The sequence below is a fragment of the Gekko japonicus genome, unplaced genomic scaffold, assembly GCF_001447785.1.
Source record: "Gekko japonicus isolate JY-2015 unplaced genomic scaffold, Gekko_japonicus_V1.1 scaffold7, whole genome shotgun sequence".
Lineage (NCBI taxonomy): Eukaryota > Metazoa > Chordata > Lepidosauria > Squamata > Gekkonidae > Gekko > Gekko japonicus.
The window spans coordinates 31985-55963 of NW_015159711.1; the positions used below are offsets into that span (position 1 = coordinate 31985).

At 46.1% G+C, this 23979-nt stretch overlaps 1 protein-coding gene across 2 annotated transcripts; it reads right to left on the bottom strand.

Moving 5' to 3' along the window:
- FDFT1 (farnesyl-diphosphate farnesyltransferase 1) lies at nt 1-22883 on the bottom strand. Of its 2 annotated transcripts, XM_015424621.1 has the most exons (9): nt 22811-22883; nt 22511-22628; nt 15528-15625; nt 10832-11015; nt 7552-7680; nt 6836-7027; nt 3470-3646; nt 1118-1270; nt 1-658 (listed from the first exon to the last, which is right to left on the bottom strand). In XM_015424621.1, exons 2-9 carry the CDS (start codon nt 22616-22618, stop codon nt 437-439), a joined length of 1263 nt encoding a protein of 420 aa, XP_015280107.1. In that variant the 5' UTR covers nt 22619-22628; nt 22811-22883; the 3' UTR covers nt 1-436. The 2 variants fall into 2 exon arrangements, with proteins under 2 accessions (XP_015280107.1, XP_015279378.1); XM_015423892.1 differs by lacking the exons at nt 22511-22628; nt 22811-22883 and having other exon boundaries at nt 15528-16018.
- Between the last annotated feature and the right edge of the window lie 1096 nt (nt 22884-23979).

Sequence of the window (23979 nt, forward strand, 5' to 3'; positions counted from 1 at the left end):
TTAAACAAAAAGAGGAGTGGTGGCTTATCTCACACTTTTTTTTTTACTGTCAAAGGTCACAAGCAGCAAAGATGCATCTTTAACATCCTAGTTAAAAAGCAAACTATGTCCAAAATGTACATCAAAACAGTCTGCAGTAAAGAAAAACAAACAAACATAAAGTAAGACTCAAAACAGACTTGTTTGTAGTCAGTTCATCCAAAAGGAAAATAAGGGTCCAAGTTTGGAAACAGTATTTGTTAGATACCTTCTGGATTCTGAAGTATTCCTGTGCTAAAGCTTCCAGCCCCAATTGGCTTGTGACTGAAATCTGAGTCCTGTTCCCTACAGTCCTGGGAATCCAACAGCTCCCCAACCACACACACAAAAAAAGAGGGGGAGAGAAAGGTGGAGGAAAAGCATTCACGGGAAGCAAATTATCCTCAGAGCTGTGTGCTCAGTTCTCGCCCGTGTGCACATATTCCTCGGTCGCTTTCGAGACGGTGCTCATATACTGCCAGCTCAAGGCCACTAAGAGCATGACACAGGACAAATAGATGGGTGAGTAATGGACCCGAGAGATGAGGGTGCCGCTGGGTACACTTAAGGATCGGACGGAGGCGATGATCTGTTGAGTTCTGCTGGAAGAAGGATCGGTGCTTGGGATCTTCTGGTAGATCTAATAAGAGAAGAATGCATGGATGGTAAAAAGGTCTCCTGATCCACCAAATAGTCACATCTACAGATACAGCACCTTAATACAAGGATACGGTATTTATTTAGGGCTACCAATGCCCTGGCCTGGATGGCCCAGGCTAGCCCGATCTTGTCAGATCTCAGAAGCTAAGCAGGGTTGGCCCTGGACAGTAATTGAAGGGAGACCACCAAGGAAGTCCAGGGTCACCACGCAGAGGCAGGCAAGGACAAACCAACTGTGAACTTTTCAGCTAGCAGCTGGTTTCCCTCTTATTCTGTTGCTTACGATGATTTTATTGACTCGGGGTTGTTTAGTGCTACTTCTACTGTTTTACATTTTTGCATGTTTAAACAGCACTGTAAGCGGTTCTGAGCATTCCTGGCAGTAGACCTGCCACTAAGCATTCCTATATAAAGTCTTCACTCCCGCTGCCCAACTTACCTCTTCCATGTACTGGTACATGATGGCTTTGACAGCTTCCATGTTGGTGGCATCCATCATCAGGGTGACGGCTTGTCCCTTCCGGATCTTCACCACACCCCTGAAAACCTGCTTGTTGTTGTAGCAGGCAGCCAAAGTGGCAATGGCCATCACCTGTGGTGGAGGGAAGAAAGGCATCAACACAACTCTGGGCTACAATAGAATAGTATCAGGAGTGTGTATATTCCATGCCAGAAGATGCCCAAAACTGTGAGCCAACAGAAAGCAAAATTCCACATCAGTGGCTTATTGTGCATTGCTTGCTCTGCTTCTGCTGATTATGGAAATTGAACACAGAGCTGTTTGGGTACCCAAGCCTTATATCTGACCCCACCCAGCCAGCAGCTGAGGTTTCACCAATGCACACATTTATAAAACCAGTCCAGTCACCTTTATTGGCATGTAACCCTTGCAAACCCATATACAACAAAAAAAACAACAATCACAGCATAGAATAATATTTGCAAAATACAGAAACAAGGAATTACCAAGTAAGTATACCCATCAATTAAATAAAGGGGACATTTATAAAACCTTGGGATGGAAAACCAGGGCCCAGATTCTATGCTTGTGTAGCTCAGATCAAGGTTTAACACACCCAGACTGCACAGCCTAGCAAACTGGTACTGGAAAGATACACACAAGAGGGAACACCAAACATTAAAAAAACCAGAAATCAAACTAGCTAAAGGACTCCTTAGACTGCAGCACATTCTTATGGCCTCAAAATAGATCTGGACTACAGACTCCACATAATTTGTTCCTCGATCTTGGCCAAAGGACATTAGCTATTTTTCAGTATATCAACCCGTATTTATTATATGGGAGGGAAAGCAGCATAGTATAACCCAATTTTGTCAGATCTCAGATACTTGGATGGGAGGCCACCAAGGAAGGCAATAGCCAACCACCTCTGCTTCTCCCTTGCCTTGAAAACCCCTTGCTGGGATCACCATGTTAGTTGTACATGTTTATTATAACCTTTTCTTAGCCAAAAAATAGCTCCCAAGGAGATTCCCGAGTATCAGGACAATAATAACGTTGCCCCAGAAGGAGATTCTCTGTTGGGAGCTAGGTTCCGGCACAATGGAGTCATGGTGGGCTGCTGCCTCCCCCACCCCGGGCACAGCCAGACGGTGGGGGGGTGGGTTTTATAGGAATATTGCTTCTATATTCACATGCCTTCTCCTGTGATTTCTTTTGATAACATGCTGTGTCTTGTTTCCAGTTGCAAGCCAAATGGTGAGGCCACATGGCCTCAATAGCCATGCCATAAACCCACATTCTTTTACACTTTCACGCCAAACGCCAGACCTCATGGCTACACTTTCTGGCCCACTTGCGACCAGTCACGTACACAATGAAGTAGCTGGAGTTTGGGTCAGATGACTGCAGGCAGGGTCCCAAACTTATAGCCTATCCCCACACGCAGCTATGACAACCAACAATTGGGCACACCTATGCCCACTCGCAATTGGCTGATGGCCACATCTAATTTGTGACTGGAATTGGGGTATAATTGTTTAATCCCTATGGGGGTGCGTTCTCTTCCTCTTGCTCTCTCCCCTGATTGTCTGTTTTATTGCATCTGAAATGCTGTCTCTTGGAAAACAAAGACCTGCTTTGTGACTTGGAGCACATGGGTGTGCAAAAATGGGATTTCCCTTCAAAATCCCTTGGACTATTCTGGACTGTGGATGTTCCTGATGTGGTAACTATGTATCTTCAATGTGTAGTTAAGGCAAATTGCCCTAGCCTTTGTTATTTTGTAATCTCCTAGTCTGTTTGCTGTGCTCTGTACTGAATAAAGATCCTTCTTATTGCTAATTTGTCTTTGATGTTGTAACTTGGATTCCAAGTCTAAGTCTTGTGCCTAACCCTGACCACATATGCTACCATGGGAGGGTAAAAAGCGTGCATCTCTGGATAGAGTTGCTACTGTGTTAAATCCCGGATTCTAACTAAGGGCTGGAATCTCTCCCTTAGGAAAGGCAGGGACTAGTGAAAAGAGGTTCTGGTGGCAAATTGTTGTGAAGACCAGAGATGGTACAGACTGTCTCATGGCTTGTTGTTCAATGTACTGAAAAGTACAGGATTCCCTCTCATCCCTGGACTGGCCTGGGTGGGCTAATCCTGTACAGGGGGTTACTTTGAGTTGTGTCCACACATGACAGGGGAGTGCCAGGCCATTCTCTGCCCTCCTTTCAAATGGTCCAGCAGCAGGAGCTGGAATTATGATTTAATTTTTACACTGGATGCTCTTAAGCCGTGGCTAAAGAATTACACAGCAACCCCCCAGACTATCCAACCTACCTGGGGAATAGCACAGAAATTGAACACGCTTTGATTTTTCAGCCGGGACAAGTAGACCAAGACATCAGGAACGTGATGGAGCGTGTTGGTGATGAGCTCATTCATGCACTGGACAGCCTTGTCGATGTTCTCTGGCTTGGCCAGATCAGACAGCTTCTTCACATACTTACTCCAAACCTGGGAACAGCAGAAAAAGCATGTTTACTGAGGGCTCTTCCACAGTTCTGAGTCAAATGCCCCCCACCTATTAACTATCTCCCTACCAGAACAAAACAAAATCCACACACAATTCACAAAGAAGTCAAACAACCAAAAGCAATTTTTTCCTAAAAATTTGTGCAAGTGCTTGGAAGATCGCTGCTCATAATGTTCAGGGAGCAGAGCAAGACCCCTTTGTGCTGGACGGAGTGTAGTTGGCTTCTGCAGAGCAGGTTAAAAGCTCTAAAGGGCAGGGTCATAGACTCAGCCCTGCTACTTAAATAGCAAGGCAGGTTGGCATCGTAGCCGGGAATGCCTTTTATCCCCTGCATCTGGTTTGCTACTCACTTTTTTGAGACTCAGAGTCTGGCCATGCAGATCCATGCTTTTGTAACCTCGCAGCTGGGACTACTGTAATGCACTGTACATTGGGCTGCTCTTAAGGACAACCTGGGAACTGCAAGTGGTGCAGAATGCAGCTGCCAATTTGTTGTCAGGAGCTAGTCGATGGGAACACATCATGACCATTTTGAGAAAGCTACCCTGGCTGCCAGTTTGGTTCAGAGGCTGACTCATGGTGCTCATTCTCACCTTCAAAAACCCTTCATGGCGTGGGACCCTCATATCTGAACAACCATCTCCTTCTGTATGTCCCTGTGTATCAACTATGGCCTTCAGGCAGCTAGCAGTTAACTATCATTTAGGCTGGCCCACCTGGCATTGACCAGAGCACAAGTCACTTCAAACTAACCTTATCTCCTTTTTTTAGAAAGTTACTACCTTGCTGGATCAGGGGAATGCTGTAGACATAGTTTATCTTGATTTCAGTAAGCCTTTTGATAAGGTTCCACATAATATTCTTGTTGACAAATTGGTAAAATGTGGTTTGGATCCTATGACAATTAGGTGGATCTGTAATTGGTTGACAGATCACACTCAAAGAGTGCTTGTTAATGGTTCCTCATCCTCTTGGGAGTGCCTCAAGGATCTGTCCTGGGACCTGTTTTGTTCAACATCTTTATAAATGATTTAGATGAAGGAATAGAGGGAATGCTTATTAAATTTGCAGATGATACTAAATGGGGAGGGGTAGCAAACACAGTAGAAGACAGAGTCAGGATACAGGATGATCTTGACAGGCTGGAAAACTGGGCCAAAACAAATAAAATGAGTTTCAGTGGGGATAAATGTAAAGTTCTGCATTTAGGTAGGAAAAATCAAATGCATAATTATAGGATGAGAGAGATTTGTCTTGGCAGTAGTATATGCAAAAAGGATCTGGGGTCTTAGTAGACCATCCCCTGGACATGAGTCAGCAGTGTGATGCAGTAGCTAAAAAGGCAAATGTGATTTTGAGCTGTATCAACAGAAGTATAGTGTCCAGATCACGCGAAGTGATGGTATCACTTTACTCTGCTCAGACCTCACCTAGAGTACTGTGCTCAGTTTTGGGCACCAAAATTTAAGAAGGATCTAGACAAGCTAGAACATGTCCAGAGGACGGCAACAAAGATGGTGAGGGGTCTGGAGACCAAGTCCTATGAGGAAAGGTTGAGGGAGCTGGGTATGTTTAGCCTGTAGAGGAGACAACTGAGAGGTGATATGATAACCATCTTCAAGTACTTGAAGGGCTGTCATATAGAGGATGGTGCAGAGTTTTTTTCTGTTGCCCCACAAGGTTAGACCAGAACCAACAGGTTGAAATTAAATCAAAAGAGTTTTTGGCTAAACATTAGGAAGAACGTCCTGACAGAGTAGTTCCTCAGTAGAACAGGCTTTCTCAGGAGGTGGTGAGCTCTCCTTCTTTAGAGGTTTTCAAACAGAGGCTAGATGGCCATCTGACAGCAATGCTGATTCTGTAAACTTAGGGCAGATCATGAGAGGGAGGGCAGGAAGGGTTCCATCAGTGCTTAGTTCTTGTGGCCCTTTCTTACACGCCCAGGGAAATGCTTGGGGACAGGAAGCAATTTTTCTCCAGGCCAGTTTGGCTGGAGAGGATCCTGGAGGCTTTTTGTCATCTTCTGGGCAAAGAACAGCAGTCACTGAGGTGTGAAGGGGGAGGTATTTGTGCATTTCCTGCATTGTGCAGGGGGTTGGACTAGATGACCCTGGAGGTCCCTTCCAACTCTATGATTTTGATTCTAAGCCCTTTCCATCATGGTTCCTGCTCTATGATCAACTACACAAACTTTTGAGCTGAGCAACAGGGTTCTGGGAGTTTCTGCTGATAATAAAGAAATCACTAATCTTTTTTATGCCTTTGAAGCCCCATCTGGAAATGGGGGAGCCCCACTTGGTGATGAAAGTGCACCACAGTCCTGTATTAATCAGGATTCTACTGTCTGCCAACAAGGGCACAAAAAACTAGAGATTGACAGGAAATAACCTCTTTCGCGTAATGTTTACATAAGCATTTTTAGTGTTCAAGAGGCAATATATATATTATTGCAGTAATCCCTACAACTCCCCTGTAATGTACACCAGTGTCAGTATCTCTCTGTTACATATGGGGGTGAGTGTCTGAGACAATGTGGTTTGTCTAAGACCACTTCTTAAGTCTATCGCAGAGATGAGGTTGCTTTTAGTGTTGTTTTGTACTTATGTACAACAATTTCTATACTTTTCACAGCAGTTTATTGCAAATGTTAAAAACCAAATGAGAATGTAAAACCAGCATGAACAAACATAATCGAAGTCAACACACTGTCAGCAGCGCTGACAATCCTGACGATAAAAACATGGAATGAATGTGTACTATAAATAAAATGTAAAAAAAAAAAAACCCTCTGCCTCTGTATTTTTATGTTTTCTAGAATGTAAGACAGGGATTTCTGTTTAGTTGGGAGACTGACTCCCATAAATTATTTTAAAAAGAACAGCCTATGAGTTGAGCATGGTCACTGCACTCAAGGTGTTGAGAGAAAGAAAAAGGGGGGGGGGGCTGACCAGACCCCTAATAGTTTATAGCATCCCAAGAGGAAGAAGTACTCCCCTAATCATTTATTTCCCTCTCCAGTTTTTCACAGACCCAAGCTGAAAAGGCTCTAAAGACTGCTGAAGTTTTTACCTCCCAAGAAAGTGATCTTCCTTAACCAAGCTAGCAGCATTTCACAACAATCCCTTATCAAAATGACCAGCTTCTGCCCCCCCACCCTTCCCTTCTTTTACCTCAGTGGGCCAAAATTCTCTGTCTTCGCATTGGTCCTCCAGGTAGTCTCGAATGATGTTGGTTTTCTGTAGGAAGAGGCCCATGGAGTTGGCGAGCTCTGTGTCTTGACCGATGACGGGGTCTTCCAGCTTGGACGCAGAGAAGAGCCGGGAGAGGCCAATCCCAACCAGGCCAGCAACGTAGTGGCAATACTGAAGGGGTCAAAAAGTCACAGTCTGAATGACTTAAAAATCCTGTTTATCACAAAAACAGCCAGGCACAGCTTGCCATTGTCCTCCCAAGACCATTCTCCTGAAGGCTAAAGAATGACCCGTGCAGGCATAGATTCATATGCTAACCAGCCCCACAGTCGTGAATCTCACTGGCTTCCTTTAGAAAGCAATGTGGTAGAAGCTGCTGTATTTGATCTGTGGGGGCCGTTTCACACATGTTTTGGGTTCTGCAGTCATCATGTGCATGCGAAGCCACCCTGTGACTCCACAAAAAGGCACCTCGCCAGCTTTACCCAGAAGTGAAAGCCCAAAGGTTCAACTCCCACTAAAACAGATCTGGAGGAGAAATAGCAGATAAACCCACCCAGATCCCAATTCGATGGAAGATCATCCACCGGCCCATTTATTGAAGGTGCACATTACAAGAGTTCAACCCTCCAACCAGCCTGCAAATTTCTCAGAGGGAATCCTCAGCCTCTCCTGGCCCACTCCAGTTCACTCACCCTATCCCATTCCCGCTTGGAATCCACTTTCTTTTCCAGAAACTCAGCCATCCCAAGGCCCATCTTGTGGCAAATTTCGGCAATGACGTCCTGATAGACCTTTGCCAAGTTCCGAAACTCCAAAGAGATCTAAGGCAGAAATTGCAAGCATATGAAACAGACAAGCAGTAAGTAACAAGGAAACCATCCTGACAGCTCTCTCAGCTTGCCAAAAACAGACCAGTCATGATAAGTGAAGGGTAACATTCTTGCCCCACTGCTGCTTCTATGGGCATACTGGAAGCCACACATTTTCAAGTAGCTGTAACCAGTGTTCCCTCTAAGCTGAGTTAGTGTGAACTAGCTCACAGTTTTTTAGCCTCCAGCTCACACATTTTTGTCTTAGCTCAGGAAGGATGGCTCCAGAGCAAACTAATTTATGCAGTGGCCAAATCGTTCACTCACAACTTTAATGCCAGCAGCTCACAAAGTAGAATTTTTGTTCATAAGAATCCACAGCTTAGAAGGAGCCTTAACCGTAACATAACCCTACATTAACTTCAGCAGCAAAAAACCCTCAAAGCCAAACACACTGCTAGCCTATGTGGCAATACCAACCAGCTGGTATTCCACATACCCCTACTTTTTAGCAATGAAAGCTGCTTTTGTTGAAGAGGACATTCTATTCCTGTCCTGAACAGCCAATCAGTGTACTGTATAGCAGAATCACATACATTGCCCCCTTCAGAAGAACTGGAATGGGTAAGGGGGAAGAGAGGAGTTTCCAAAAGTAAGGCTAGACAAGTATTTTGGGTGGCTTCCCCGTGCCATAGGGCCCTGAACACCTTCCAGAAGCACTGCCAATCCAAACAAAGCCTTTCTTTTCTCAGAACCAAAGCAATGCAGTGGTTAGACCAGGGGTGGATCTGGCCCCTTCAAGGCCCCAATCTGGCCGAAGAGCAACGGGCTGTGTGCTGCTTCCTGCTTCTTACACTGCAATTCCTTTTGACCAGTCCCTCCTATTTCCTGCTTCAGAGGAGAGAAAGAAAGCCTTCCTTTGATTGGCTAAGAGCCAGAGGGGGGAGGAAATGGCATCTCGAGGGTCTTTTAAGAAGACCAGCAATGTTTTATTCTAGTTATAACCTTTTGTGTGCAAACATGCTTTCTTTTTCAGAGACAGAGAGGGAGGGAAGCATGCCAGAGAGAGAGAGAGAGAGAGAGAACACGACCTGCGTTTAAAACCAAAAATGTTTTATTCCAGGTATAATCTTTTGTGGGCAAGCACACTTTTCTTCAGAGAGAGAGAAAAAGAGAGAGAGAGCACACCAGAGAGTGGGGGAAAGGAGTCCCACAGCACTTGGAGAGACCCCCTTTTCTATTTCTAACAGATGGGGGGGGGAGAGAAAGCTAACAGCACAGCTTGCATTCCTTATTAGTGAAAAGGGAACAAGAGTACAGCAGCACCTTAATGACTAACAAAATTTGTGGCAGGGAATGAGCTTTCATGAAACACTGCTCACTTCTTCAGATACAGCTGGAATGTGAGTCCATCTGTCCTTATGTCTTGGCGAGTGATTTGCCAAAAGACATAAGACAAAGCAGGCATTGCTAATGAAAGAAGAAACCTAGGTCACAATCCAGTCCAGGAGTCTGCATTGTCTTGAGCTTCATGATCAGTTGCAATATAGCTGTCTCCCTTTGAAATTTCTCTGTAAGAGAACTGCTACTCTTTGGTCAGCAACTGAATGCCCTGGAAGGTTAAAATGTTCCCCCACTGGTTTTTGAATGCTGTGGTTCCAATAGTAGTAGAAAGACTAAGAGTCCAGTAGCCCCTTCAAAGACTAACAAAATTGTGGTAGGGTATGTGCTTTTGTGAGTCACTGCTCGCTTCTTCAGACTTATTTCCATTTATTCTTTGCATCCTCCTGGACTGAATCCTCCTGTACCAAACTGAGACCTAGGCTTCCTGTCTTATTACCAATGCTGATATCTCCAAGTCATACCAATGGTGTTATCTCCATATCTCCACCCCTCTGCATATCACACCTAATCCAATCACACCTGCTATTGCCATTCGGCATCTGAAATCATCTTTATAAAGTTTATATCTCTGATACCTTGGGTTACATTTTATAGCACATTTGGCAAGGCCCGACAAAGTGACATTTATGTCAGATCCAGCCCTCGTAACAAATGACACCTCTGGGTTAGACCATCAGACTAGGATCTGTAGGAGCCAGATTCAAATCCCCACACTGCTATGTGACCTTGGGCCAGTCACACTCTCTTAGCCAAACCAACCCCACAGAATTTAGAGAGGACAAAAATGGGAGGAGGGAAACACGACTTTAAGTCCCCACTGGAGAGAAAAGCAGGCTATAAATATCTACGTAAATAAAACAGAGCACTGTCAGCCAAACACAAGGGTAAAAACCAGCCAGTAAAGAGTACCAGTAAGAAGGTCTAGTCATGCCGGCCACATGACCACAGAAATATCTTTGGACAGCGCTGGCTCTTTGGCTTGGAAACGGAGATGAGCACCTCATCCCTAGAGTCGGATTCAACTGGCTTTCAAGCAAGGGAAACCTTTACCTTTACCTAAGAAGGTATCACCTCCCATCTTTTACTTCAAGCCCTCCGAAAGAGAGTACTAGTAACATATTTAATGCATTTTTGCGCCCCTGACTAGCTGTCTGCTACCTGATTATATCCAAATATTGCCTAATTCTCCCAGAAATCAAAAATGCTCCTGCTGCCTAGGTGGCAATCTGCCTTCTTACACATTTCATTCTGGGGCCATTTGTTTAGCAAAAGAAATTAGGGACAAAACAAGTAGCATAGCAAAGCTTCTTCTGTTTGCTACCTGCTACACAGGAAGTCACAATCTGTACTCAGGGACATAGTTCACTGCCTTGGGCCACCCACACAACTGTAACATTTTAAAAAACTGAATGAGTTTTACAAGGACGGTTAACTGATTTGCTTTCGTAATTAGCCCAAGTATCAAACCTGTGGACTGTTCAATAGAGTTAAGGCTTTGAAAATACTCAGCAATGAGTTAAAACAATATCTGACTGGACAAATGCCCGACCCTGGCAATGGGACAGGAAGCAGGAAGCCAATCAAGCCTCCGTCTACCATCACCCAAGTCAAACTCTACACCAGTAGGACCATAATGGGCAATAAACTCAAGGTATGAATCCAGAGTGACCTTTGTTTATGTTCTCTGAATCTGTGTCAAGGCTGTGCTGGCAGTTTAAGAACCAAATAATGAGAGACCTGGACAGGCAAACCTGCTCACCGTCGGGAAGTCCTCTAGCACCCGTCTGTGTTTCTCCTTGCTCTCCATGAACTTCCAGTCTGGCTGGTACAAGTAGGAGTGAAAATTCTCCAGCATGGGAACCTTGGTTTCTAGATTGATGGTCATGTCATCCTCAACTGTGTCCAGGGCTCGGAGAACCAAATAGAAGATGCACACCGCATTGCTGTGAGGAACAAAAGGGGGCATATGTTATTACCCGAATGCCCATCTGGAGAGAAGAACATTTGGGCCTGTCTTCTGAAGACGGCCACATTTTTGAACTGACCCCTCTGAACGATTTGGTCATTAGCATACTAACAGGGCCACATGGGCATTCATTTACGCTAGCGTTAACTTTTAAAGGCCTAAATGGCAGAGTCCAGGATACCTCAAGGAATTCCTTTTCCTGTGTAAGATCCTGAGGTAATCAGATGAGGCCCTGCTCAGATGCCGTTACCTATTATGATTTTATCCTGGTCTCCCTCCAAGGAGCTCAAGCCAGCATACAATGGTCCTCCCCTCTGCCATTCTGCTTTCACAACAACCCTGTGAGGTAGGTTACACCAAGAGAGTAACAGGCCCAAGGTCACCTAGTCAGCTTTAGGGCCAAGTGGGGATCGGAACCAGTGTTCCCTCTAAGCTGAGTTATAGTGAGTTAGCTCACAGTTTTGTAGCCTCCGGCTCACACATTTTTGTCTCAGCTCAGGGAGGATGGCTCCAGAGTGAACTAATTTATGCAGTAGCCAAATGGCTCGCTCACAACTTTAATGCCAGGAGCTCACAAAGTAGAATTTTTGCTCACGAGACTCCACAGCTTAGAGGGAACATTGATCGGAACCCAGGTCTCCCCAATCCTAGCCTGATACTGTCATCACACTGGTTCTCAGAGGTCCAACTGGTGAGTACCACAATCAGGTCATCTCAGGAACTGTACATTTGCTAGGGAACTCCCTCACAAGGGAGCAAACATCCTGCAAGGCCCTCATGGCCAGCTGCTACTCAAGACAGCTACAGAGGCCAGGTGAAAATGTTGGATGTACAATCACTGCAGCCTCTGGAATTCAGTTGTAAGCAATGTTCCCTCTAAGCTGTGGAGTCCTGTGAGCAGAAATTCTACTTTGTGAGCTCTTGGCATTAAAAGTTGTGAGCCAGTGATTTGGCTACTGCAGAAATTAGTTTGCTCTGGAGCCCTCCTTCCTGAGCTGAGACAAAAATATGTGAGCCGGAGGCTAAAAAACTGTGAGCTTGCTCACACTAACTCAGCTTAGAGGGAACACTGGTTGTAAGAGTTATTCCTTCTGTCCCCCACTTTCCCCCTTTCCATTTTCCAGCCTGTATCTACTGACACATTTTTAGGGGAATGTGGACTGCACCAAGATTCACTATTAAAACACCAAGATCCCTAAATCTAAATGAAAACCAAAATGGTTTCTAAGGACATAAGATCAGACCAAGGTCTGGGCCCAACTATTTCACATTTCATCTTCTTCCCTGTTGGTAATTAGATCTGACAAGAAAGGGGACCCGCGAAAATCGCGGGGGGAGGAGCGGGGGAGCGCCACACAGAGCAAGCGGAGGAGGAAGAAGCAGGTAAGCTTCCCCCCCTCCCATCGGTTCCCCCGTCTCCTCCACACACACCCTCAACTACCACCCCCGGCTTACCGCCCCCCCGTCTCTCTCTCTTTCCCCCTGTTCTCTCTTCCGGCCTTGCCGGTCTGGCCTCGCCGGGCCTCGCCGCCGCCACCTCCACCTCCTCAAAGCGAGGCCCGCGGCTTGCAGCCGCCGGGGCTCACCGCCGCCTCCTCAAAGCAAGGCCCGTGGCTTGCAGCCGCTGGGCCTCACCGGTCGCTCGCTCCCCTCCCCCCCCCCGAACCGAGGCAGTTCACAGAGCGTTCCCTGCGCAGGTGCAGGGGACACTCTGTGACTTTTGGGGGGATTTAAGTATCCCCCCGATATTTTTTTCAGGTTTTAAGATTTTTGTGCACACCTGGGGACCGTACCAAGTGTGCACAAAAATCTCCCTCCCCTCCAGGTCCCCCGATGCGCGGATTTAGGTATCCGCACACCAGGGGGCAACTTCGGAATTAGATATATAGATATGACAAATGATGGCAAGCAAATGATACTTATTTACATTTATTGTCCCTGCACAGCACAGAATCTTGCCCAAAGCCCAGCCGGTCAGACTAGGGATCATGGTTCACCCAGTTAAGCACTTCAATTCCCTTTGTTTCCATGCGAGAGATCTGAATAACTACTGAACTTGCCTATTAAAATCAGTGCTAGGATTTTGTTCCAAAACTAGGAGGTAGGTTTCAACATCACACTCCAGGGCTGGAAACGTATTTCTGCTTTCTAGGTGCTAGCATCAAGGGTCATATTTAGGATAAGATGGGTGGAGGGTGGGAAGTAAAGTATTTGACCAAATTTAATGCTAGAAATGTATTTTGGTTACAAAGTAAATAGGAAGCTGGTTGTTCAGAAAAGCAGAAGTGTGTGCTTCCGGTTTTCGTATTTGCTCGCTTTCCTCCATGGACTGAATCTCCGATGACATGTAACTGTCATTCCTGGAGGGCCTTGCTTTAAAGCAGCTGCTTGCTCCATTGGAAAAAAAACCCCAGAGAGCAAGCTTGTGTGCCTGAGTAAGTGAGCAGAGGGTCAACTTGCAAGGGTTCTCCCACGCCTGAAAACTGAAACACAAGGGGCAGACCTGCAAAGGCAGCTTTTTACTTGACAACACACAACAGGTGGGGTACACAAAACTGAAAAAGAGAAGCAGCATCCAAGGAAATGTCATTCTAAGTTGGATTTCTACAACATATGAAACTCTCCTTACCCAGAGTCAGTCCAGTAAACCATCTTGCTCAGTACTGTCTACTCTGATTGGGAGCAATTCTCTAGGCTCTCCAGGAAACATTTTTTTCCCAACTGAATATGACAGGGATTGAACCTGCAACCTTCTGCATACAAAGCAGGTGCCCTACCACTGAGCCACAGCCCCTGATGTGTTGCAGAACACATCAGGGGATGATGTGGCTCGGTGGAATAATGGACTATCTTGACAAAAGCTAGTCAATGCCCTCTAATCCTGTGGAGCCATTCACTGACGAAAGCAAGCTGCAGACCCTGGGTGATCGTTCCAGAATAAGCAACTTATTAGTATCTGATTTTTGCATAGAGAAAAATTATGATACATTCACCAGCATGCGGCAGGTAGCGGTTGTCTTTCTTGAGTACATTCAGATATGTGTGTGTGTGTGTGTGTGTGTGTGTATGTATTTAAAACCAAGTAAAAACTCAACACAATAGTGAGAAAGAGTCTAACCTAACATTCTCCCTGATGTGCAAGCTTTCTACTTGCAAAGGAATTTTGATTTTGTACATTCTACTAGCTCATTCAGCTGCATGGGTGCGGACCCACCCCTCAAACGAGATTGTTTAACCTAGAAGCTGGTGTGCTCAGTTGCTTATAGAAATGGCAACCTGAGAACAGCAACTCAAGATACTCCGGATAAGAAAATGCAACTTGGAGTTCTGTGATAATAGAGACAATAGCAGGGATCTCAGGGGAATAGTCTCCCAATTGCTCAAATAACCCCAGAGGTTGGAGTGACATGCAGATGGAAACTGTACTGCAGGAAAGCAGCAAAGAGAGGCAGACATAGCCCCAATACAGCAATAAAGCAGGCCTCAGAGATCAACGCCCAGGCTGCTTCCATTCTTCCCTTGCCATCTAATGAGAGTTGCAACCTCACATTCACCAACTCCCAGATGCAACTCACAAAAAAAGCCCAATTTCATTCAATACAGACAAAGAGCTTGGAGAACTCCAGGCAGATCAGGCTGTTTAATCAACCTCCTCCATTTGCTAACTGAACCCATCTTATTGAAGGATTAATCAGTTTCTTACACAGTTTAGTAATGATGCTGCTGAAACACTGGAACATACGTATATGACATATACCCCACTAGGAAAATCACCACTACAGAAAGATCACAGAAAGACTGCAACTCACACTGCCCTGAGCTCTGCTCTACATTGACCAAATGCAGAAGCCACTATAACAAAACAAAAACATTTGCAGGGATCCCAGACTGACAAGCCACTGTGTGTTGTGGTTACAGTATCAGAGCAGGGTTAGGAAAACCCAAGTTCAAATCCCGACTTAGCAGTGAAAAAGGGAACTGGAGACAAACACAGTAGTGTTCCTAGCACGTATTAAACACAAAGCCTATTTTGGCTGTTAACAAAGTTCTTTTCCCCAAGCTACAGTAAGATAATATGAATAAATAAATGAGTCCTAGTCTGGAGTCAGGATTGCTTTTAACTTTATAAGTGTGATTCTGCTCAAGGCCAGCTGATCGAATAGTAGTGGTTCCATTCAAGTAGCAGGACCCTGGCCCAGTTACTTCCATTGTCTAGCCTGCCTTATAAGGTTATTAGAATAACATCCAGGGAAGTAGGCAAGAACCTTATATGCTGGCAAATAATAATTACACCTGCAGTTTAAAAATGTCTGATGTAGCGACTGAGAAACAGTCACTCTCTGTCTAAAAACTTGGAGAACTACCACCAGTCAGAGCGCTCGCAGTCGCTTAAGCCCGCCCCCTGCTTCGTTAACCCTTTCCTTTACACACCAAACTTTGAAAAGGGGCAGCTCGAAAGAGTTCAGTTACTGCCCCCGCCCCAACTCACCGCAGCTCCCCGTCGAGCGCTTGGATGACGGCGGCGAAACTCCGGCTGGTCTGATTCAAGTACTTGTAGCAAGTGCGGAGACTGTCGCTGAGCGAGTCCTGCAGGAAGAGGACGGGCGGAGAGAGGGGCTGAGTGGCCAGGAAGCGGGGCGGGAGCGCAGAGGGTGGCTGCAAGAGGCGGCTGCCCCCAGAGCGGAGCCGCCCGCTGCCCAAGGACGTCGCGCTCGAAGACCCGGGCCCGCCGCCGCGCCCGCAGCCGCCACCGCGCGGCGGAGAAAGCGCCAGAGTGCGCTTGAAGAGGGAGCTGGCGGCCTTGGAGCTGCAGCTGGCCATGGAAGGGGCCCGCCGGACGCAGCCGGGGGCAGGCGGCTAGCCGCCCAGGAGTAACACCGAGCCAAGCTGTCTCTCCATGGCCCCGATCCCCCACGAGGGCCCCGGGAAGCGAGGGAGGCCGATCCCGGGCGGACACAGCAGACGCCCCTCCCGGCCACCCGAGCGAGCAAACAACCAGACACACCCACCGCCCCTTCCCCGCGCCCCATTAGGCACGCCTCCCGGCTCGCTAATAGGGAGGGCGGGGGGGAAGAGGACGCCGCCAGCGGAGTGATTTAACTCTGTGCGCTCCAAGCCTCAGGAGGAACAACCACACGGAGTGTCAACGCTTCCTTCTGTCTGGATTCGAGGTGCCAGCCAACCGGAGGGAGGCGCTAGGAGCTGAGCCTCGGTTCCTGTGCACGCTTGCCTGAGATAACCCAAGCAAATGTGCAGACTGTAACCTTAATCCTACTGATTCACGTTTTTCTGCTCTGCCACTGGCCCAGACTTGTGTAAGGAAGAAGGGTCTTTCGTCTTGCTTTGCAAATTATTTCTCCATCTCCCCACCCCACCATGAGAAGCTCTTCATACCTGAGGACAGGAAAGGCAGGGTAACATCCCATAAGTTGTACACAATATTTGTGTCTCATTTGTCAACAAATGGAATGTTAAATACCTAGGATCAGGCCACACAGAGAGAGAGAGAGAGAGAGAAGCTTTACAAATTCTAGAGGAGGAAGGATTAGGTGGAATCCAACAAGAAAGAAAACTCCTAAAATTCAGAAAGGATTGGGGTGTAGAAAAGCATCAGAGTCTATGGAGATGCTGCTGGCCATAGATTTGACTTGATAGTGACAGACGGTGGTGTATATGTTCAAGAATGGCAAAACTGATTTTTCCACAACTAATACAGCAGTGCAAGTCATGGTTTGGAGGAAGAGTGTGCTTTACATACAGAAGACTCAGTTCTTTACTTCTCCAGTTAAAGGCTGATGCCAGGAAGGGACTACTCTGCCCAGGACAGCCAGTCAGATTAGACCATACTGAACTAAATGGACCAATGATCTGACTCCGTCTTCCCCCTTCTTCCAAGAAGCTAGGTGCGACCTTCATAGTTCTTTTCTCCCTGTTTTATCCTCACAGACATCCTGGTGAAGGTAGGTTAGGCAGAGAGCATTGGCCCTGCTGGTGGACCTCCTGATAGCACCTGGGTTTTGGCCACTGTGTGACACAGAATGTTGGACTAGATGGGCCGTTGTGTTCTTATGTTCTAAGTGTCCACCAAAGTTCAGTCAGCTGCATGGTCGAGTGGGGATTTGAACCCCAAGTCTTGGCAACTGAGTACAGGGTTTTCTTTTCATCCTTGCAAAGCCATGAAACTAACAACTTTGTACTGGGACTAGTTCCAGGATGCCATTACAAAGGGAAAAATCACATCCACCTACCTGCTCTTTAAAACAAAAAAAATATCCACTAGGTGCCTTTGGGCACGTCTCTAAGTCATCAGCACAAAAGAAATAACAGCCTACATCACAAGATTAAACTTTATAATACGTTGAAGTTTCAAGCTTCATCTTTAGCCAGGTATACCAGGGTCCTTTTCTACCAACCCCCAATTCAATGGGTCTTCTTCCCAAAAACACACACTTAAGACTGTACTGTCAGGTTGATAACAGGGTCAGATCCTCCCAAGGACTCTGGCCTAAAGCTTTGACTAACCCACTAATCATGTGTAAGGAACTTGTTAATTCACAGGTTTCAACAAGGTGACTGGGTAGGCTTGCCAAGTCCCCCCGGGGGGGGGGGAAACCCCGCCCCAGAGGCCCGTTCCCTGCCGCCGGCAGATCAGGCCCCGGGGGGGAACTTCACCCCGACATGCACGTCACCCGGAAGTGATGCGGGCACACCAGGGGCGGGGCCACGGTCATCCGAGGGAAAACTCGGGAAAACACCAGTTTGGTGTAGTGGTTAAGTGTGCGGACTCTAATCTGGGAGAACCGGGTTTGATTCCCCACTCCTCCACTTGCAACTGCTGATGTGACCTTGGGTCAGTCACAAGCTCTGGCACAGCTGTTCCTGAAAGAGCAGTTTGTGTCAGAGTTCTCTCAGCCCCACCCACCTCACAGAGTGTCTGTTGTGGGGAGGGGAAGGGAAAGGAGTTTGTAAGCCGCTCTGAGACTCCAAGTGAAGGGTGGGGTATAAATCCAATCTCTTCTTCTTCTTTTCCCTTGGATGGTCGTGGCCCTGCCCCCAGCGTGCCTGGCATGCCCGCGTCACTTCCGGGCAACGTAGATGCGGCGCACGTATTCCAGCCGGAAGTCCCCCGCTGCGGCTGAATACACACTTGGCAACCCTATGACTGGGCCTTCTTTCAGAACTTTAAGTGTTGATGGGATTCTGGCCTATTCAGCAAGTGCTCCTTCTGATGATTAGAGACACTGGTGTGCAGTTTCTGTTAATTGAAGATTTGGCCTTGGGAGACCATATTACAGAGTCTCTACTCCTCCTTCCACATTTCTTCTCACAGCAGATGTTAATTAACTGGTCAGCCCTGATTAGCCATTGAGTTGCTGGGTGATGTACTGATAGCTAGAAAAGGCAGTTCCTCCATGTGCATAGCATGGTTACTTTTTAGCCTTCTTCACCTTGGCATGCTACACCAGCTAACTATGAAGGAGGCCTGTATTCCATTGGACGGGTAAGACATATCACTGAACAATGCCATTCAGAGATGCTTGAAGATAGTAAGGTTTAAAGTTTTCAGATAGCTAGGTTTTATGTAGTGATAGTAAGGTTTATTTTCTATTTATATATTTACCTGTGACTAAGTGGTTTATAAGGGGCCACAGTGGCTTAGAGTGTAAGACACTGAGGTGCAGACCAGAAGGTCTGTAGTTCAGCAGTTCGAGACCCTAGTGCCATATGACGGAGTGAATTCCCGTCCCTGGCTCTAGCTCCTGCCAGCCAAGCAGTTCAAAAGCAAGAAATTGTAAGTAGATAAATAGGTACCGCTTCGGTGGGAAGGTCATGCGCCTCGGCGTTTAGTCATGCAGGCCACATGACCACGGAAACATCTCTGGACAGCGCTGGCTCTTTGGCTTGGAAATGGAGATGAGCACCGCCCCCTAGATTCAGATTCGACTAGCTCTCAAGCAAGGGAAACCTTTACTAAGTGGTTTATGCTTTGCAACACCTCTTAATAGCCAGTCTGGAGTAGAGATTAAGGGTGGTGGACTCTAATCTGGAGAACTGGGTTTGATTTCCCACTTCTCAATACAGCCAGCTGGGTGACCTTGGGTCAGTCACAGTTTTCTCTTAAGAGCAGTCCTCGAAAGAGCTCTCTTAGCCCCACCTACCTCACAGGGTATCTGTTGTGGGGAGAGGAAGGGCAGGAGACTGTAAGCCACTCTGAGACTTTGAGTGAAAGGAAATCCAACTCTTCTTCAGATAATAAATTTGATTTATATTTCAAGCTGTGTCTGGAATTACTGACTTGAGCATAGGTGCGCCCCAGAACAAACCCCGAAAGTGGAAAGCCAAGGCCTTGTAAAAGCAGAGCTTTCACTCTCACAAAATAAAAGGAGAGTATGCCCTGCCTACCTGACTGCCGGAGAGACTGTTTTCAGCGCCCAGAATAGGTGATTTGGGGTGGCTCATCCTTACCGAGTGCTACATAGTGGTTAGGAGCGCAGACTCTAATCTGGGAGAACTGGGTTTGATTCCGCACTCATTCACAAGCAGCCAGCTGAGTGACCTTGGGTCAGTCACAGTTCTCTCAGAGCTGTTCTCTCAAGAGCAGTTCTTGAAAAAGCTTTCTCAGCCCCACCTACCTCACAAGGTGTCTGTTGGGTGAAGGGAAAGGGATTGTAAGCCGCTCTGAGACTCCTTCAGGTAGTGAAGGGCAGCAGGGTATAAATCTAATCTCTTCTTCTTGCACCATGCATACCTTGAATAAATATGTCCCAGGTACCAACTCTATTTCATAATTTTTGTTGTTGTTGTTCAAGGGTGTAATCATAATTAATTTGCATGAAGCAATCTTGGTTTTATGCCTAGAAATAGCTTAGGTTATGTAAAAACCATATACCACGTTAAGTGGTAGGGTGGCTGGAGAAGTGCACTGATTTTATTGCAGACAGATGTATGAACTTTTCTCAGCACTGAACTCGGGAAACTGGTTCTGCCAATCGGCAACAGAAACCAGCACCAGTTTGCTATTGCCTGCAACATCACAATTCTGTTTCTACCCTCCCCTCTTCCCAAAGCAGGGAACTTTCAACTTAAAAGAAAAGTGTCTCGTTTTTGTTTAAGAAATAAGAGTCTGAACAAATTTTGAAGGGCATAAACATACAAACGGTGCTTTCAACAACAAAAAGGTGGAAATGAACAGAAAAACTGAACACTGACTGTGTTTGACTCAGAGACAGGTACATTGATTAGTGGCAGGAAGGCAACAGGAAGCCAGGGCTCACCATGCAGAAGAACAACTGCCCCAAGGATTCACAAGTTAGCCACAGTTTCTCTTTCAGAGGCACTCAGGTGACATAAGTGGCACTTTTGACAAGCAGAGCTAATTAGTACAGCATTATTAATGTACTCTGTTCCCTATCACTCCACCATCTTATTACCACTCTTGTTATCAGGATATGGGATACATGTTAGCTATTTAAAATAGTTATAGACTGTGCAGTCTCCACAAAGTGTGGATGGAAGGCAGCAAAATCCACATAGGGAATTATTATGCAACCCTGAATTCAGTGGGTGTGTTGCCAAGTGTCTTACAAATTGATCACTTACTGAGTTATCCCCGTGGGGAGGGAACATTACATACATAAAGTGCAGGTTCCTATTCTAGTTAAGCATTTAAAGAATGTAAGAATATGAAGAGCCCTCCTGGATCAGGCCAGTGGTCCAGCTAGTTCAGCATCCTGTTTCATGGGAGCCACCAGTTGCCCTGAGGGCTAAGAAATTGCCTAGGCCTTCCTTAGATGTTGCCTCCTAACGCTAATATTTGGAGGCTTCCTGTCTCTGAATTTGGAACAGGCAGGTATAAAAGCAGTAGGTATTTTTGAAGCTGCTTTACAGTTTTAGCAGATTGTGCACAGACTGAAATTATAGCAAAATAAGTTTTCAAGGAGTCTCCCTTCTTTTACCACTCCCTGGTATTTTATATGTATATATACTGGTCCCATGCCGCAGGTCTTGTATGGACACTGAGAGAGAGATTATGCTTATGGGGTAGAGGAAGGATTAGTTGTGAGTGCTGGTGCTCTACTTTTGGTTTTAAGTTTGGTTTGGTTCCAGCTTTCATTTTGTCACTGGTTTGGCTAGCATGGTACACTGCCTTGAAATTCTACTGTATGGCAAGAAAGATAGAATGTAAATGATTTAATGAAGTATTTAAAAAAATTAATTATGCACCAAATGCAGTCTTTTTTCCTTTCTGGTTACAAGCTGTATATTTTCAGCAAGCTTGTGGGCCATTGGTGGTACAGTAGATATTTCTCACACGTTATGTGAAAACCCAAGGTTCAAATTCAGCCATAAAGGTAACTGGGGATCTTGAGCCCGTTACCTAACCTAATCCAGAGGATGTAGAGGGGATAAAGAGGGATGGGAGTGATAATAGAAGAGCCCATATCTGCATGACATTGTAGTCCATGGAGGAAGCAATGTATGTCATTAAGTACATTTTTTAAAAGGGGCTTTCATCCTGCCTAGAAACTTTCCATTGTAAACTGGAAGCCCTAGCCCCTATTCCCAGTTATATACGAAAGCCACTGAGATAACTCAGCAGTGGGGAGAGATGCTTTAAAATTTTGACCCCCTGAAACCAGAGACGTTAATGACACAAGATGCTGTTAAAACCACGCCATCCACTGACAGTTCGCTTTTTTCATTCTGTTCAACTAGAATGTTATCATTAGTCTGGCTTTGTTTCCTCCCTCCCAAGTCCTACACACCAGATTACTTACATGTAACAATTGTAACTCAAACAGCCTTAGGATAGGGCAGTGTTTAGTATAAGTTACACATAGCAGATTGCAAAAAGAGAGACCTGGGTTCCAATGCTAAGGTATGAATCTCCCTGGGTGTATGTAGGCCAGGTTCTCTCTTAGCCTGACCTTCCTCACAGGATCATTGTTAGGATAAAAGAGAGGAAAGAATCTCCAGTACTTCCTCAAAGAAGGGCAGAATAAGAATGAAAGAATCTTGACAATTTTTTGTTAAAGAGTAGGTAGCAGTGTTGGTCTGCACCAAAATCCAGAGGCAAAAACTGTCATGCCAGCCCCCAAAATTGGCAACATGGCCCAAAAGATCTTTTCCTCCTTCTCCCTTCCCCCTTTTTCGTGTTTGTCGCCTTCTAGTCAGATTTTGTTTTTAAGTTCTAGAACACGTCTGAGTTTGTACGAGTTCTGCTCTTTAAGTTGCCCTTAATACAAAAGTATTGTGTGGCTTCTGTTTTAAGATGCTATGCAAATCCAACGTTGGTACGTGCACACTCCCCTTTAAAATTGCATCTCTTCTCTCATTTCTACCAGTTTTATCGATGAATACCACTGGTAAGGGTGGAAGGGGAGAAAAGGGCCAAGAAGTTGTAGGAGCAAGACCCAACCCTTCAACCGGCTGCTGCCCTCCCCCTTGGGTTCAAGGAGATGCATCACTCACCTCATCTATCTTGGGCATCACTGCCTTATAGCCGCCCATCTTAAACTTCACAAGGTTGTAGAGCTCTTCCGGATGACCCAACCATTTCTTCAGTAGCTCCATTGGCATCCGGTCTCGCCTGGTGACAGGGTATTTAATACACACTTTCAAACAGGTAGTCCTAGCTGGCGCTTCCCCTTCCCCGTTTCTTCTGCTGTCCCTCCGGTCTCTCCCCTCCCCGACTTCCTGCTTTCCCCGCCCCTTATCTCGTGTGGTTAATGTTTCTCTCCCTGGAGATGCGCAGCAATCCACACCCCCTACCTGATATTCCCTTCTGCCGGTTCGCCCCTCGAGATGCGCTACCCTAAGACATCTTTCCCCGCCTTACTCGTTTCTCCTCCCCTACAACGTCCTCCGGCAGCCGCAGCCAATCAGCCGGCCAGGCACCTGGTCCGGTGGGCTGATAGGGAGTTCGCAGCCGCGCGGTGCTCGCACCAGGAAGGCGACAACCAATCAGGCTGTTCCGGGGCTGGTGTGACGGCCATTCGCCTTCTCTTGATTGGCTCGCCAGAGCAAAAAGATGATTTAAAGGGGGAGATTGCAAAAAAAGGAGCCGAACGTTTTAGAGAGGTACGATGGATTAGGGATTGTGCCTAAAATCTAACCCAACAGGTGCAGCATTTGCGGATAAAATTCCTAAAGAATAGTGCCCACTGCGAGATCACGCGCGCAGCCTATGACCGCTCTAACGCCAGTGGATCTAATTTGTCTACCCTGACAAACTGAAGAAAGCAACCACCCCAGTTTATTCTCATTTTTGGCTTGGTTGTTAATCTGTGCCTCTGGCCATAGTCTGGAATAGGTTACAACTTGGCTAATTGGGTTATTATTAATTTATTTTGTTGGCTCCGGTGTTTATGTTCTTCCACGCAGTAGTGAGACATGCTACAATTTATAGAATTCACTGGTGCCAGATACTGCTGAGCTTGCTTTCAAAGGGAATTAGACACATTTGTGGAATACAGGTGTGTTAGCCAGGAAAAATACGTTCGTTCATTTAACATATTTATTTATGTTGCACACACTGCAAAACAGAAAAATTGTCAAAAGTGGTTTCCACAAAAATGATATATGATAAAATCAATTTAAAACAATACATAACTATAAAAGTAGCATAAAGCCAGAAAGGCAGAGTGAAAATAAAATAAATAAATAGCATAACAAATCCAGAGCAGCATGCAAAGCAGAATAGGCACATTGAAATTGTGTCAAAAGCATAAATAGACATAGTGTTTAAAAAATCAGTCCTTGAGAGCCAGTTTGGTGTAGTGGTTAAGAGCAGTGGACTGTAATCTGGAGAACGGAGTTTGATTCCCCACTCCTCCACATGAAGCCAGCTGGGTGACCTTGGGTCAGTCACAGTTCTCTCAGAACTCTCTTAGCCCCACCTGCCTCACAGGGTAGGTCATGGGGAGAGGAAGGCAAGGCAA

Coding starts and splice junctions, on each gene's coding strand:
- FDFT1 (XM_015423892.1), bottom strand. CDS start 15,859: ATGGCCAGCTGCAGCTCCAAGGCCGCCAGCTCCCTCTTCAAGCGCACT. Junction 7,681..10,831: donor TGCTAGAGGACTTCCCGACG/GTGAGCAGGTTT, acceptor TTTCTGCCTTAG/ATCTCTTTGGAGTTTCGGAA. Junction 7,028..7,551: donor CCAAGCGGGAATGGGATAGG/GTGAGTGAACTG, acceptor TGACCCCTTCAG/TATTGCCACTACGTTGCTGG.